Here is a 16,985-nt window from a genome sequence, read left to right as displayed (position 1 = left end):
CGTCTTAAAAACAGCTCCATTTTCCCTCGGTGTTGTGTGATGATTGTGTTTTAAAGCTTTTCTGACCAGGAATATTCCATGACTGACAAGTAGCTGAACCAAGCCATTACCCAAGATGCTTCAGATTCTCAGAACTATTTCAGACAATGCAGCCTACCTACCTGAGGCTTCTATTTTGTTGAATTGATCTGATTTTTTAAGTGCAATTTTTTTTAAAAAAAAGATTTTCCTTCTGTTGTTTTTTTAAAATTATTATTAATTATAATAAGGTCCCGGGATGGGTTACAACAATGAAAAATATAGTTTAAAGTGGTTTTAAAACATGCAATTAAACAATTGCAAAAAAGTAGGGTTAGTCCTGAAAATAAACATCTCAGGTGTCAAAAGCCAGGGTAAAGAGGAGCATCTTCAGCATTGCCAGACACTCCTCTGGGGGAAGGAGTCCTCCAGTTTTGAGGCTGCCACAGAGAATGCTCTCGTTAGGACTACCACCATCTTGAGGGTGCCAGAACCACCACTGCCATTTTTAGTACCTGAGGTGGTCTGTAAAGAAGGAGGCTACTTTTAATGAACCATCTCATTTAGATCTATGGAGACATCCTTGCTACAATCCATTATCTGAAGTTGTCTTTGAAAATATACATTAGATCATGTCTAACTGCAAAAATAATGTTGTAACGTATAAATTAATGGTGGTTGATGTGCTGAATATTGCCAATTCAAGAAACTTTCGAATCTGCCTTGTACTTTTAAGACCATTGATCCATCTAGCCCAGTATTTCCTTGCTCTGATTGACTGTAGTTCTCTTTGCTTTTCCCCAGTCACTGCTACCTGAAATTCTTTAAGAGGAGATGCTGGAGTTATCTGCCCAGCACTAGCCATAACCTAGAATAGATGGCTTGAAGAAAGACTGGCACTTCTTTTCAGTACAGAGATAATGATCTGCTGATAGATCTAGCCCAGAATTCTCTACTCTGACTGGTAGCATCTCTCCAAAGACCAAAGTCAGTAGAGCATGAGACTCTTAATCTCAGGGTTGTGGGTTAAGCCCCACATTGGGCAAAAGATTCCTGCATTGCAGGAGGTTGGACTCGATGACTACAATTCTTTGATTATGCTCATGGTGGTATCAGGACTCAGCTATGCAACTCGGGGTTGTGGTCCCTTCCAACTGCACAATCCTATGATTCTTAGCTCTGCTTACCTCAGATCCTATGTGCTGTTAGAGAGCTTTCACACAAATTTGACTAAAGTTAAATACTGTAAATTTGTGTAGCTCTTTCAGTAGCATTACCTAGAAAATAGGAAATTGAATGGGTTTTTATGGAGCAATGGGGACTACAATTCTATTATTTCTACCAGTTGACTTTATCACTCTGGGAATTTTGATGACCCCCATTCTCAAACCTTAATATTTCTCAGCATTAGCAGATACTGACCCTCAATATTTTTTTCTCATTGGGTATTTTTTTAGAGACTATTCAGTCCTCAGATGAGGTGTGTAGGCTGCTTAGTCTTTTCCATACACCTCTTCAGATGAATCAGTTTCTCCTTGGGTAAGGTGTGTATTGTTTCAAACATTCTCTTTGAATTAATGAGAAAAGAAATTGCATTAGAAAAATATCACAGAGGAGAGAAGATTTCACTGAAATTCTCATGGGCAGTGGGTGTAGGGATTTTGTTAAACTTGCCTGTTATCTGAGTTGGCCAAAGGGTGTTAGCGTCATTCTAAAAATCATCTTTCTAGTACAGTGGTACCTTGGGCTAAGTACTTACTTCGTTCCGGAGGTCCGTTCTTACCCTGAAACTGTTCTTAACCTGAAGCACCACTTTAGCTAATGGGGCCTCCTGCTGCCGCCGGAGCACAATTTCTGTTTTCATCCTGAAGCAAAGTTCTTAACCCGAGGTACTATTTCTGGGTTAGCGGAGTCTGTAACCTGAAGCGTATGTAACCTGAAGCGTATGTAACCCGAGGTACCACTGTAGTCTGCACTCTGGAGCCCTCCTGTGTCCTGGCACTTTAATTAAAGGTTAGGGGAAGACTGTCTCCTGCCATGAATTTTTTTCAGATCAGGAAGCGTGGACAGCCAGGAAGGCTGTGGAGTTTGGGAGAAATTTATACAGTTGGGAAGTGGGACCACTCTTGCCACCTTGTAACGACAAGGTAAGCTCAAAATCCTACATGGTCCTCTTTCACAAAGGAAGAACACTCTTGGGAAATTGGAGGTGAGATTTCAGCACAGCACTTGTTTCTCGGCATTCTTCACTAGCTGATGGTAACATCCTCATTTTGCCCGGGTGTCCTCTGACAATGTCACACACAGCCATGTTTGTTGGCAGACCAATGTTTCATTCTGATTCACCATTGGCAGCATTAATGGTTCTTCTACCAGAAGTCATAAGGTACAGGAACTGTAGCAGAAGAGGAACTTGCAGGAATAGGAAGCCTCTGGGAACTCATTGCCTTCAGCAGCTACAAAGAAGTATGTGACTAGTTGTTTATGGGTCTAAAGGATGGTTCCTTTTCAAATGGGTCCTGGAGAAGATGCAGAAATCAGCAGTCTAGGGTGATAAATACTGATATTTGATCTCTTAGAGAGAATTATTGGAAAAATATCAGTCTGTGATCCCTGACCAAAAGCCTAATATACCGGTACTTTGCACATGAGCTGCTTTAGTCAAATGGACTTCCTCTTGTTTTAGTTCCACGTGAAGCTACTTATGATGCTTAAATGTTGCCTTGCTGGATTAGATCGAAGGTCCACTTAGGCTAGCTCACTGACTCCAAGTTTTAAGTATCTGAGTTCTAATATTTTGAGGTGCTAGAAGTCATTTCTATACTACAGGGTTCCCAGACTTTAATATCTAGCTGCTCCCATCATCCCTTGCTAGCAGGACCAGTGGTCCAGGATGGTGGGAATTATAGTCCAAAAACAGCGGGAGGCCTAGTTTTGGGAAGGCCTGCTACATTCCACATAGTTCTGTCAATCTTAATATGCAACCCTTAATCATTCCCTCTTTTCCACTTCTAGCACTAGCCTTAGTATACTGACCCAAGAAATAGAGGATAGTTTAACTGTCCCATTTTCTGTCCCTCATTTTAAGGAGCAAAAGCATTCTCCACTGGAATTAGGAAATGCGCGGGCATCAAAAGGAAAACATTATGGTCTCTTTATTGTAAACTTCCCCTCTTCATGATTCTTTTAGCCCCCCCCCCACACTCTGGTACTTGAGATACAACAACATGATAACTACAAATGTGAGCATGATGGGCACATAACACCATTACAGTGGTACCTCGGGTTAAGTACTTAATTCGTTCTGGAGGTCCGTTCTTAACCTGAAACTATTCTTAACCTGAAGCACCACTTTAGCTTATAGGGCCTCCTCCTGCCACCGCGCTGCCGGAGCACGATTTCTGTTCTCATCCTGAAGCAAAGTTCTTAACCTGAAGCACTATTTCTGGGTTAGCGGAGTCTGTAACCTGAAGTGTATGTAACCTGAAGCGTATGTAACCTGAGGTACCACTGTATGATGGTAGTTTTCTTTTAAATCCTTTCCCTTATCCCCCCCCCTCCATTTTTACTACCAAGGCTCATTAACGAGATACCTAATGAGCTTTGTATCATAACCTCCATATTTTTCCCGATGTGGCTGTAGCCTCTTTTAAATCCTCTTCAGAATATTTGTATTTAGGATATTTGTCTCTCTCAACATCACTTAGACCAGGGATTTCCAGCCCAGCAAGCTCCGGGTTGCAGGCCTTTGTGCGTTTTTGCTGGGGTGGAGGGGCTTGAATAATAATAATAATAATAATAATAATAATAATAATAATAATAGGCACTTCCTATTATGATGGGAGAGATGCATGTTTGGTTTTGTAAATGTGAACATAAAGAAGAGCCTATGGGATCAGGTCAATGATCTATCTAGTCATTGTGGGAAACCCACAAGCAGGATTTGAGCACAAGAGCACTCTCCCCTCCTGTGGTGAAGTGTATGTGTGAGAGAGATACTTGTGTGTCTGTGGTGTGTATGTATACAGTTAGCATGTGTGAGGAGTGGGTTAGCCACCTTGTGCTTTTTTTCCCCTCCTGGGGAATGCTCCCTGATATTAGACAGCAACGGACAGCATCAGGGTGTGGATCTGGGTGTAATCAATATTGTGTGATTGCTGCAGTCAGGATGAGCAGGACACTGATGACTTCTCACAGGAAGCATGAGGTGGGGCGGCAGCAGCAATGACTGCACTCTCTCTAGTTTTCTGTTATGTTACCCCCATCCCCATCAGTCACAGCGCTGCCTTCCAATTCACAATGCACCTGCTGATCCCAAAAGATTGGCGACCTGGTAAGCCTGTCCGATTGTTGCTCAGCTCTCCCTTCCCTGCTAATCCCTTTCTTTATCTTGCTTACATTACCTGTGCCTGGAGTTCAGTTCCAGGCTTGGTAACAAACAATTATTGAGGGCATTTCTTCTTCACCAGCCAGTTTGTTTTACCTTGAAGGCCGCATCAAAGTGTATTAAATAAATATTTGAGAAGAAGTAGGAGTCTAATAATTCTGCTGTTGGTTCGATTCTTCAAGAGCATTCGCAAAGCAAGATTAGAATTCTAAGCAGAGAATGCATTGTATTACTTTCAGAGAAGAGTTGATTCCAGGCAGTCAAGATTCTTCAGTCATATGGAAAAAGATTTTGGGTTCTAGATTGGAATTGTAACAGGACCTGTAGTGAAGCCGTGTGCACAGGACAAACAGTTAATTAATTTTATTTTAGGTGCTTCAAGGCTAAGCTGGGTCCAATATGGTTTCAAGTTGGATTGGGGACCGCATGTTTAGATCCCTTCATTGCAGGGTGTTTACTAGATGACCATAGGGGTCTCTTCTGTGATTCTATTATTGCTTTATAACTCATCTTTTCCAGTTGCACTTTGTGAATATAGGTCATATTGAACCAATCTAATTCAGTGAAACCAGCCACCTTCTTCACAAATGAACTTATACCATTATTAGCAAAATGCTCCGTGAAGGTAAAGATGCTTCTATCTCCAGTTGTGCAGAGATGAAAATCACAGTACAGTGGTACCTCAGGTTACAGACGCTTCAGGTTACAGACTCCGCTAACCCAGAAATAGTACCTCGGGTTAAGAACTTTGCTTCAGGATGAGAACAGAAATCATGCTCTGGTGGCAGTGGGAAGCCCCATTAGCTAAAGTGGTACCTCAGATTAAGAACAGATTCAGGTTAAGAACGGACCTCCAGAACGAATTAAGTTCTTAACCCAAGGTACCACTGTACTCACAACCAGAATGAGACGTGCACTAAAATCTTAAATCCTCTGAATGCTATGAAGTGATCTTATGCCCTCATAACTTTTTGTGAGCACAAAAATAAAGCAGCTCCTTTTTTCACTGACTCCAGCATCTTAAGGTGGTGGTTTGTTTGTTTTTTAAAGCATTTGGCCTTTGTTAATCAGATCACTATGTATGTGGTTGCTCACTTCTTATCCAGATGGTCAATGTGTTTGTGAATTACAGACACACCAAGAACATTAATACGTTTTCACACAAAGGAAATGTTCATGTGCAAGTGTATAATCTTTTAATTGCGGTAGAATTATAATAAGGTAGAGCTGATACTTATACTGTGAATGGGAAACACTTTTGTATTCCATGGGAACCTGCTTCATTAGGCAATCGGTTGCACAATATTTTTTCCAGAGCAGCCACTTGTAAACATGTGATGACAACTTGGGGGGGGGGGCAAGGTTTTAGTCCTTTAGTTTTGCAGGATAGAATCTCAAACAAAAATTTAAAAATCCTAAAACGAGGGTTGGGGGAGAAAAAGTTACTACAATTTTGCTGATAAGTACAAAATCTACCAGACAACTAAACATTTACTGGAGTGTTCAGAAGCTCAGATAGTCAGAATTCTCCTGTCAAGTGTGGATTTTGTGCTTCACAACTATGCAGGTTTCTCAGCTACCTTATTTACTGTGGTCTCGTTCTGAATGTCTGTTTCTGCCCTGGCCAAACATGTTCTTGGAAGTGACCTGTTTTGTATGAAGATGCCCTAAATACTGGTCATGCATTAGTGTTGTTGCGTTAGGTGAAAACACTTGAAGGAGGTGGAGCAGAGGCAGTGAGGAGTCTGACTCACTGAGAGCTTCAAAGGGCAGATGAAGAGGACTGCAGTTGATCCCCGGGCTTGAGATCCCCTCACCCCTGCTCTACAAAGACCAGTAGCTACAATTGGTTTAAAAACAAAGTTCACCGGAACTTGCTGCTGTTTAAACAATGCGCTTTGCTGAGTTGTCTGGAAAGCAGGGGGCATCTTAACAGGAGTGAGGGCAGGAGTCTTCTTCTTTGGCGATCACTCCGAGTAAGATTGTCTTCCATAAACACGGTTTTAACAATGAGTCTGTAAGTGACTATGGAGGCCAATTCTGGACCCACACGTCCTTCCACAGTGGGGACATTGGTTTCCGGGTGGGAGTTGATCACGGTGTGGATTTGCCAAGTGTGCCTTCCTCTTAGCATGTTTCTCCCTTGCGTCCTGAGTTCGAGTGTCTTCAAAGCTCATGACACCTTTGATAAATGCTGTTTTCCAACTGGAGCGCTCGCAGGCCAGTGTTTCCCAGTTGTCAGTGCTTATACTACATTTTTTAAGATTTGCCTTGAGACAGTCTTTAAACCTCTTTTGTTGACCACCAGCATTACGCTTTCCATTTTTAAGTTTGGAATAGAGTAGTTGCTTTGGAAGACGATCATCTGGAAAGCAGGGGGCATCTTAACAGGAGTTAGGACAGGAGTGGGCATACATCTGCCTAGCAGTTGGTTCTAGCTTGAGGCAAGCTGCTTTTCAAAATAAGCACTTCTTCATGGTTTGAATGAACCAGATTCTGCAGGTGCATTGTGGGAGGTCTTAGTGTTTGCAGCCTAGTATAAAATATCTCCTACATGCCCCAGGCAAAACCTTCAATCCTGCCAGCTATAAGAATGAAATTACAAGGGAGGTGGCTTGTTCACAAACACATGCAAGCACATACATAATGGACAGCCCTTTGGCTTTTAAAAATCAAAATCGATCCTCATCAGTTGTACTAAAATAGGGGCGGGCAATTTCCTTGTCCCCAAAGACTGCATGCCGTGGTGGGCTATGGGCCACATGGCTGTAGTAGGCATGGCCTGGGCTCCCCCCACCCAAATACTCCCCAGCTTAGTCTCTCGTACTTATCCTTCCCCCAGTGTCTCAGTGTGGAGAGAGAGAGGTTTAAGCCTTCTCTCCTGGAGCACTGAGATCCAGTAACATCTTCCTCCCTGCTGCAAGCTGCTGGGAATATTTTGTCTGGGCAGTGAGAAAAGGAAGGCACATATGTTGGAAATTCAGGGAGCAAGCCATTGTGTGCATCTTTCACATCCTGGATTTGAGTATAGTGGGTGGAATTCAATGTCATGCTCCTCTAACCATTCTCTCTGCACTGAGCTGGGGGTTCTTGCCCCCCCCGAGCAAATTTTGGAGGGTGTGTTGGGGGAAGAGCAGGAGGGGGCAGCCCTGTTGTACAAGTGGAAGTCCTTGATCAGTGCTTCCACTGATAGGGCTGGTTGGGTGAATTCCACCCAGAATGTTTGTTGGGAGACTAGTTCATGGGTGACACAGGCATATGAACAATAGTGATGAACTGTATAATATATTGCAAGTCAGGTACACTAAGAGGGTTGGCTGGTTTGTTGCATGGTAGAAACAAAATATATTTGTTTCTCCACTTAATATGAATCAAAAGAAAGACTTGGGTGTTCTGCTCTTTCAACTTTTGAATGTTTATTGGCCTTGTGTTTTAATTCTGAAGCTTCTGTTAGCAATTCAGAGGGCAAACAGTCCCAGTTTTGATAATAAAATATACATTTTTAGTCTTCTGAGGATACAAATTTTCTAGAATTGGTTTTTGCTTCATTTGTAATTTTATGCACAACCCTAAGTACAAACAGCAGATTGTAAATCGCCATCCTCCAGCTACTGTCGTAATTATGGTAAGTGGGGAACTCTTAACACAGAAAGTCTATTGTGTGTGCTTATTCATACCTGATATTGATCAAATATCTTCTCAATTTCCCTATAATCGCATTAAGACATAAGGTCCACTAAGGAGCAGTTTAATGTTATTACTGTGGTACCTCGGGTTACGTACTTAATTCATTCCGGAGGTCCGTTCTTAACCCGAAACTATTCTTAACCTGAGGTGCACTTTCGCTAATGGGGCCTCCCACTGCCGCCGGCACACAATTTCCATTCTCATCCTGGGGCAAAGTTTGTAACCCGAGGTACTACTTCCGGGTTAGCGGAGTTTATAACCCGAGGTGTTTGTAACCCAAGGTACCACTGTACATTCTTCAAATGCATCATTCTATGGGCTCATTGAAGGATATTTTAACAACTTTAGCAGTTGTCATATGCTTGGGACAGCTGATGCATTTATTTATTTTCTCTCCTGCCCTTCTTTAGAAAGGAGCCCAAGGTAACAAACAAAACAGAAAAAACAAAAAACCACAAAACATTTAAATAAGAATGACACCTCCTCACCGCTAGATAACTTGAAGAGTTCCAGGCACAATATATTTCAGCAGCCAAATTCTAGGGTACAATTGCAAGAATGTTTAAAACTCTGCCCAAAGTGAGAATTAAGATTAAGCCACTGCTTTAAGTTGTAAGTGTTGCCAGGATACTGATGCAAGCAGTTGAAATTCAGATTTAAGGTTCTGATGGAGTTTGAAAAAGCCAAGTTGTTGATTAGTTATGAGAATGCTGTATGGGTTATGGGAGTGGAGTGGGATGTGTACATAGGGGTGAGTACTGCTGCAGTTTTGTGTATGTGTGTATGTGTGTGTTGCACTATTAAGAAATAAGTTTCAATGAACTTGGTAATTTGAAATCCCTGGAATTTGTCATACTAGTTTCTAAACAAGACTTTTCAGAAGAATGAGCTGAATTCACAATCATTTGGATTTTGAGGTTCAAACGCTTTGTTATTTGGTTGTTGCTTTGATCTTCTAGGTAGTATTCTCTTGAAATCATTGTTGAACTGAGCATATTTATCAGTCAAACTCCTAGCCTGTCTGCTATTTTTCATTGCGTGCCCACAGCCCCGCTTCCTTCATGCACCAGACTGAAAAAACAAACTCTGCAATTTCACTGAGCTAACGTAGCCTGTTGACGAAGAGGGTAATGGTGTGAGCAATGGCTGATTTATGTGTTCTTCATGAAAATGGAAAGCTATAGCATGACATAGAAAAGGGTTAACATCAGGCACCAGCTATTCTGTTTGCCACGGCGAGTGTGGGACTCCACCGAAGCGCATGTGACAAGGGGCCGCAACTTCCTTGCAACTTCAGACCTGCAGAAGTAGGCTGAGATAATCCTGGCCATTGCTTAGCTCTCCATTCCACCTTCCCAGCTCCAAAGTTGGAAAGATGGCCAAGGCTTGTACACCAGCTGCCTGGAGTCATGCAGGCAACAAAACAAGCAATATCCAGCCTTGTGTTTTACAGAGCAGGGAAGAGAAGGGAAGGGGAAAGGGTGCGATATAAATTGAATTATTATTATTATTATTTGAAGGTGCCTTTGATTCTTTCTCTGCATTGACCCTTTCTCTTGGGAAAGGTGAGTTGCGTGTTGGGAGCCTTTTCCCCTTCCCTCCAGAAAGGCCACTCTCCTCAAGCCAGCAAACTCCCATTTCTAAGGGAGAAGAGCTGGTGATTACAATTGTTGGCTTTTATACTTTTCCAATAAGACATTGGGCTGGGGTCACCTACTAAGTCCGGCTCTGAGGGGAGGGCAAACTCCCAGAAAGAGTGCACTGCAATGCTTGCACTGACGTTCCCCTTAGCACAACATTGAATTCCATCCTTTGTAGTTGTCTTTAATTTATGTGTATTGTATGTGCATGTAAAAACATGTAAACAATTGACTTGGCCAGCAAAGCCAGCCAAAAGCTGTAGACCTTTTGTTAGAGTAGCATCTTTTGTTGGGATGAATTTGACTTTTCCACATGAGAGCGGGTATGCAACTTGGTCATTAAGTTGGATGTGTGTGTTTTAGACCAAATCTGGATACTATATTCTCTGTTCCTGTAAGGTGTTGGTTTTTTAAAAAACTTTTTCTGAAGTTTACTTACCTGGCTCAACTTTGAAAACAAGATGGCTGAACAAGTCAGTTTATTTTGAACTGCCTAGAATCTGAGGGATATGACGTGCATAAATGTAAACAGAAAATTGAGTGATAACAGACTTTTTGATCTGAATTCAAGTGCTTTGGGACAAAACGTTTTCAGTAAATTATTTTCTCCCCCTCCCTTTTCTCTCCCCCCTCCCAGTAGAAACTATGTTCCAACTTCCTGTCAACAACCTTGGCAGTTTAAGAAAAGCCCGGAAAACTGTGAAAAAAATACTAAGTGACATTGGTTTGGAATACTGTAAAGAGCATATAGAAGTAAGTACAATCTTTCGTTGAACTCTTGGGTTGCAGTTTAAATTGAAGGGCTGTATCTTCCGTTGGGAATATTATAAACTGAAATGTGAAGTTTCAGGAGAACAGTGATTGACTGGTATTACAAAAGTGGCATGAGTTTTTCGCTTCTTGGCTGTACTTATCAAGCCAAAAACTGTGCTTGGCTGAATGGTGGCCAAGGGAGCCACTCCGCAAAGGGAGTCATCTCCTGAGAGACAGAGAGACATGGAGCTTTCCCACCTAACCACTGCTTGGTCTCTTTGTGGGAAAGGTTGGCGTTGGCTGGTTTAAGTCTGTGCCACCAAGACACACTGGTTAGCCTCTGGATGGAGAACTTCCGCCACATGCTCCACTTGTTATAGGGAGATGATGATGATGATGAGATGATGATGATGATAATAATAATAATAATAATAATAATTTTTTATTTGTACCCCACCCATCTGGCTGGGTTTCCCCAGCCACTCTGGGCAGCTTCCAACAAAGACAAAAAAATACACTAAAATGTCACACATTAAAAACTTCTCTGAACAGGGCTGCCTTCAGATGTCTTCTAAATGTCAGGTAGATGTTTATCTCTTTGACATCTGATGGGAGGGCATTCCACAGGGCGGGTGCCACTGAGAAGGCCCTCTGCCTGGTTCTCTGTAGCTTTGCTTCTCGCAATGAGGGAACCACCAGAAGGCCCTCGGTGCTGGACCTCAGTGTCCGGGCAGAACGATGGGGGTGGAGATGCTCCTTCAGAGATGCCTCGTAGGTAAGAGGTCCAAGGAGTGTTGCTGAAGAAACTCCCACGGAGTTGTTCCAAGGCAAAAGGATGCTCTCTCTGTGTTAAATATCACAGCATTAACTGTGGTAGTCTAGTAATGTGGTACCCGCGCCTCAAACTGCTTCTCCCTCTGCAGTGGAGAACCTCTTCTGCCTACTGAAGGGTAGAAAACCAACCATGAAACTGAGGTGGTACGGCTAGCAGGCAGGAAAGGAGAGGGAGAAAACAGGAGATGCTACAGAATACTGCTTATTTCAAGCCCAACACGTTTTGGAAAACCTTGCTGGAGGGCATGTTTTTATCAACAGTTCTGACACACCAGGGGTTACTGCAGTATCCTTTGTATGTTAGAATTGTTGCTAAAATCTGCCCTTGAGAAATGATTTTTTTCCAAAATGCATTGGGCTAAAAATGAACGCTGTCTTGTAGCCCTTCAAGTCCCCCCCCATCACTTTTTTTTGTCTGCTGAATTGTGAATCTGACTTATGCATTTCAAAACTGTGCAGCTGTAATACTAGATTCTCTTCTTTAGCTACTACCAAAGTTTTAGATTACTTCAATTAAATCGGTGCGTGCACTTTTTGCATATAACCAACAAAATGGATTGACGTTAATGCCCAATTTATCAGTAATAAAATAAACAACGATGCACACTGTGTCTGTTTAGTGTTCACAACTGCAGCACTTAGAAGCAGCTATGATTGATTTCACTGGGACCAATTTAAGCATGAAATACTTTGTAAACTGGACAAGTTATTCGACAATAAATTTGTCAGTCTTCAATGTGCCGCATGACTCTTGCTTTTGGACAAACGCTAAATGCATATTTTGAAAAATGTGGGCTGAAATTTCATGTTATCTGTGATTTTTCACACAATCGTTTCTAATTTTTGTAGTCTGGTATATAGGTTCTGCTCCTGCACAGGACAGATCTAGGAGGATTCTAGCCCTCTAGCCAGGGAACTAGTGCTCATGCCCTCTCCTTTTGAGGATTGGCAGTGAGAGCAGCTTCATGCTCTGTGATCTTCTGGAGAGCATTCTCAGTAAGGTTCTCACTGAGCCTAGCTTTTTAGAGACTGCTCTTTCCGTTTCTACGCCTTTTACTTTAAGGTACAAATAACCTGTCGACACACAAACAACCGTACTTTTCTGTCTATTAGATGCCCCCATATATAAAACTCCCCCTATTTTGGGAGACTCAGTTTTGCCATTATCCGTGTATTAGACGACCCCAGTTTTTTGACATGATTTTTGTGTCAAAAAACCTCATCCAATACACAGAAAAATACGGTAATCTATGCACCTGCAAATACTTCCTTGCTCATACGGTCTGGCAAGCTCATTCCCTCAAATAATTTTTCATATGTGATTATCTGTATGACTTATAGATTGCATAAAAAAATTAAACTGACTTCGTAGGGGGAAACGAACAGGGGCCAGACAAATTTAAGCAATTTAAAGTCATCTTCATTTCAAAGGAATGTTAAGTACCTGTCTTCTATTGAAGTGGTTGTATCATGCCCTTAATTAGTAAAAAAATAGTAAGTGCATTAATTAGTAAAAATTATACTCCCTGGGAAGTTTTCTGTTAATGAGCCCTTTTATTTGTAATTTTTGGTACCTTAATAATTCTTCTTGAATTTTCAAGATCTAAAGAAATGGATAGGCAATCATTCTGTGGTTTGTTATTTCTATTTATGCTTTTGTCAATGTTCCACTGTTGCAGGATTTTAAGCAGTTTGAACCCAATGACTTCTATCTGAAAAACACTACATGGGAAGATGTTGGATTGTGGGATCCTTCACTTACAAAAAATCAGGTTGGTAATAATGTGGTAAAATGACCTTAAATCTGAAACCAATTAAGTTTGGAATCGTGTTTTTATGACAGACGTTAAGTGCTTTACAACCTAAATTATATCTGTTTACGAAAGTAATAATTCCCACTGATTTCAGTGAGATTTATTGCAAGATGTGCGTGCATAGGATTACAGCCCAGATGTCAGCAGAGGTGGGACAGAAGAAAAAGAGTGTTATAGTATTATGGGGACTGGTCACTATGGTGTCTGTGGAAACTGCAGTTGCTGAGTGATGTCTCAGGACTGAGTAGGTCTGTTGAAATCTTTTGGACTTGAGTTTGGCAGTGAGTGTACTCCTGAATATGACTTAGTTGGATATTACCACTAGTAGTTCAACATAATTGAAGAAATTTAAACTTAACTAGCAAATTTGGTGCCCCTTTTAAGATAAGCAGAATTGAGAAAGAACTGACAGCAGGTAGTTCAACTCTGATATACTACCAAAACATCGTTAAACAAGCTTAACAATGGTTTGGTGGGTCTGAATTGACAAAGCATAGTGTATGCAGTGAGGGGGGAAAGTATTTGATCCCTTGCTAAATTTTCCCGTTTGCCCTCTGACGAAGAAATGACCAGTCCATAATTTTAATGGTAGGTTTATTGTAGCTGTGAGAGACAGAATAACAGCAGGAAAACCCCCCAGAAACCCAGAAGACAAAAGTCAGAGATTGATGTGCATTATAATGAATGAAATAAGTATTTGGTCCCCTATCAGCCAGCCAAATGTCAGGCTACCTGGTATCTTCACTGTATGTAACGAGCTGAGAGTAGAAGCACCTGCTGTAAGGGAGAGGTCTTACCTGTAATCCCACCTCGTTACAGTACCTGTACAAAAGAGACCTGTCGACAGAAGCAATCAATCCAGCAGATTCCCAAGTAGCCACCATGACCAAGACCAAAGAGCTGTCCAAGGATGTCAGGGACAAGATTGTAGACCTGCACAAGGCTGGACTGGGCTACAAGACTATTGCCAAGCAGCTTGGTGAGAAGGTGACAACAGTTGGTGCAATCATTCGCAAATGGAAGAAACACAAAATAACCGCCAACCTCCCTCGGTCTGGGGCTCCATGCAAGATCTCATCTCGTGGAGTTGAAATGATCATGAGCAAGGTGATGAAGCAGCCCAGAACTACACGGGGGGGAACTTGTCAATTATCTCAGGGCAGCTGGGACCATAGTCTAAGGTTATCAGATTTTTTCCCAATAAATCTGGGGACGCAGATAAATTAATATAATATAATACAATATAATATAATATAATTAATATATTTTTGTAAAAAAGAAAAAAATATTTTAAAAAATTAAGGGAAAAAGTCAACACCACAGATCAAAGTTTGCTTTAAAACTGAGCTGGCAAGGAGGTCCTCTCTGTGAGTGGGCAGACGGCACCCAGTGGGGACCCAGAGATGCAGCCGAGCCTGCTGCGGGGCTGCCCCAAAGCTCCCAGCCACTGTCGGCTGAAGTGATCCAATGCTCCCTGCTGCCGCCAGATCGAGCCCAAAGCTTTTGCACGAACACACCTACCCCGCACCGCTTATTTCTCTTTCTCTCCCCAGCCCACCTCCCCCCCATCCCTCCTCCTGCCCTCCCCAAAGCCATGCAGCCGCAAGCAGCTCAAATGGAGTGGAAAATGGCCAGTGGTGGCAGATCGAGCCTTTACATTATCTCCTTCACATTTAGTACCTAGGTAAAGGTAAAGGGACCCCTGACCATTAGGTCCAGTCGTGGCCGACTCTGGAGTTGCAGCGATCATCTCGCTTTATTGGGCGAGGGAGCCAGCATACAGCTTCCAGGTTGTGTGGCCAGCATGACCAAGCTGCTTCTGGCGAACCAGAGCAGCACATGTAAACGCTGAGACCAGGGGTGGGTAGAAGAGAGAGAAAGAGGGAGATTGGCGGAAGAGGTGGAGGCGGGAGGTGGCTCCAGTTCAGAACTTGTGGAGAGTCTGTGTCAGGACTTCGCAATCCCCAGTCACACACAGAGAGAGGTGCATGAGCGTAAGGGAGCTGGCAATACAATTCACTGGGATTATTTTTTTCTCTTTTAAGGGCAATTTCACTTGCCCCCCGCCCTCCTTTCCCTCTCTGTCTCTCTTCCTTTCTCTCCCCATTGCTTTGAGTGCGACCAGCTTTGCTCTTGATCTCCATTCACGGGGCAGCAGCAGCGTCCAGGACAGGGGAGAAGCAAGGAGGGTGGGGGGGAGCGAAGCTTGAAGAAGGGTTGGAACTGGATCCTGCCAGAGGCCAGGATGCCATCCAGGGAGATGTAAATGAGGCCGACGGGGAGAAAGGGGGCTTTTCTTTCCGATTTTTGCTCTGTAGCTCGTGTTCCTGTGCTTTGCAATCACAGCAGCCTTCTCCCCACTTCGCCTCCCCGCCAAACAATTGAGTTGATTCTGGCTGCTCCTGTTGGCATCGTTGTTTCCTGGGGACATTTAATGAAATCTGGGGCCATTCCGAGGGTGGAATTGGTCCGGGGAAACATATGCAAATCTGGGGATTGTACCTGGGAACCGGGGACGTCAGGTAACCCTACCATAGTCACCATGAAAACAGTTGGTAACACACTACGCCGTGAAGGACAGAGATCTTGCAGAGCCCACCAGGTCCCTTGGCTCAAGACAGCACATGTACAGGCCCATCTGCAGTTTGCACATCTGAATGACCCAGAGGAGAAGTGGGTGAATGTGCGAGACCAAAATCAAGCTCTTTGGCATCAACTCAACACGCCGTGTTTGGAGGAGGAGGAATGCTGCCTGCAACCCCAAGAACACCACCCCCACTGTCAAACATGGAGGGGGACATATTATGCTTTGGGGGTGTTTTTCTGCTAAGGGGACAGGACCATGTATCGTCAAATCTTGGGGGAGCACCTCCTTCCCTCAACCAGGAAATGGGTCGAGGATGGGTATTCCAGCATGACAATGACCTAAAACACATAGCCAAGGCAACAAAGGAGTGGCTCAAGAAGAAGCACATTAAGGTCCTGGAGGGGCCTAGCCAGTTCCCAGATCTTAATTCCATCGAAAATCTGTGGAGGGAGCTGAAGGTTCGAGTAGCTACACATCAGGCTCGAAATCTTACTGACTTGGAGAGGATCTGCGAAGAGGAGTGGGACAAAGTACCTCCTGAGATATGTGGAAACCTGGTGGCCACCTACAAGAAACATCTGACCTCTGCAATTGCCAACAAGGGTTTTGCTACCAAGTACTAAGTCATCTTTTGCAAAGGGATCAAATACTTATTTCACTCATTTTAATGCACATCAATCTTTGACTTTCGTCTTCTGGGTTTCTGGGGGTTTTTCCTATTGTTATTTTGTCTCTCACAGCTACAATAAACCTACATTAAAATTATGAAGTGGTCATTTCTTTGTCGGAGGGCAAATGGGCAAATTTAGCAGGGGATCAAATACTTTTTCCCCTCACTGTATTAGGCCAACAAACTAAAGCTGGTAAACCATAATTTAGTTTGCAAAGCATAAACTATGGTTTAGCATGATTAATGAATTGACAGACCATAGTTAGGGCCTTGTGTTTTCCTTGCAGAAGCTGCTGCACAATAGGGAGGAGTGAATCTGTGATTTATGAAGCTAAGAGGGCAGAAAATGAAAGCAGTCTAGCAGCCTTGAATTATGGTTTGGCTGTTGTGTGTTTGGAATCTCAAAACAGTGATTTGAGTTACACACTAAGTTTAGCACAAACCATGGTTTGATGTCTGAAGTGTCAGGATATATTTACCGGAGAAATCTGAGTTTATCTAGTTACAGAGTGTATCAGATTGAAAGTTTGGAAACTTTGATAAAGCCATAATTAGATGTTGCACCAATACAGAGATTCTAAAAAGAATTTGTGCA

The 16,985-nt window shown here is 42.8% G+C and overlaps 1 protein-coding gene across 5 annotated transcripts in view; it reads left to right on the top strand.

The window, feature by feature from the left end:
* ADNP (activity dependent neuroprotector homeobox) overlaps nt 1-16,985 on the top strand; it is a 46,502-nt gene that overhangs the window by 24,364 nt on the left and 5,153 nt on the right. For 2 of the 5 annotated variants that reach the window (XM_053394253.1, XM_053394255.1), the window contains 3 exons: nt 10,373-10,485; nt 12,999-13,091; nt 13,953-14,240. In XM_053394253.1, the coding sequence (XP_053250228.1) occupies nt 10,378-10,485; nt 12,999-13,091; nt 13,953-14,240 (489 nt within the window). In that variant the 5' untranslated portion in view covers nt 10,373-10,377. Of the gene's footprint in view, nt 1-10,369; nt 10,486-12,998; nt 13,092-13,952; nt 14,241-16,985 lie in introns of all 5 variants that reach the window. The other 3 variants (XM_053394252.1, XM_053394254.1, XM_053394256.1) reach the window with 2 other exon arrangements.

This window comes from Podarcis raffonei, chromosome 6 (genome assembly GCF_027172205.1).
Source record: "Podarcis raffonei isolate rPodRaf1 chromosome 6, rPodRaf1.pri, whole genome shotgun sequence".
NCBI lineage: Eukaryota > Metazoa > Chordata > Lepidosauria > Squamata > Lacertidae > Podarcis > Podarcis raffonei.
Note: the sequence above shows the minus strand (reverse complement) of the source record. Positions and strands in the feature narration are given on the sequence as shown.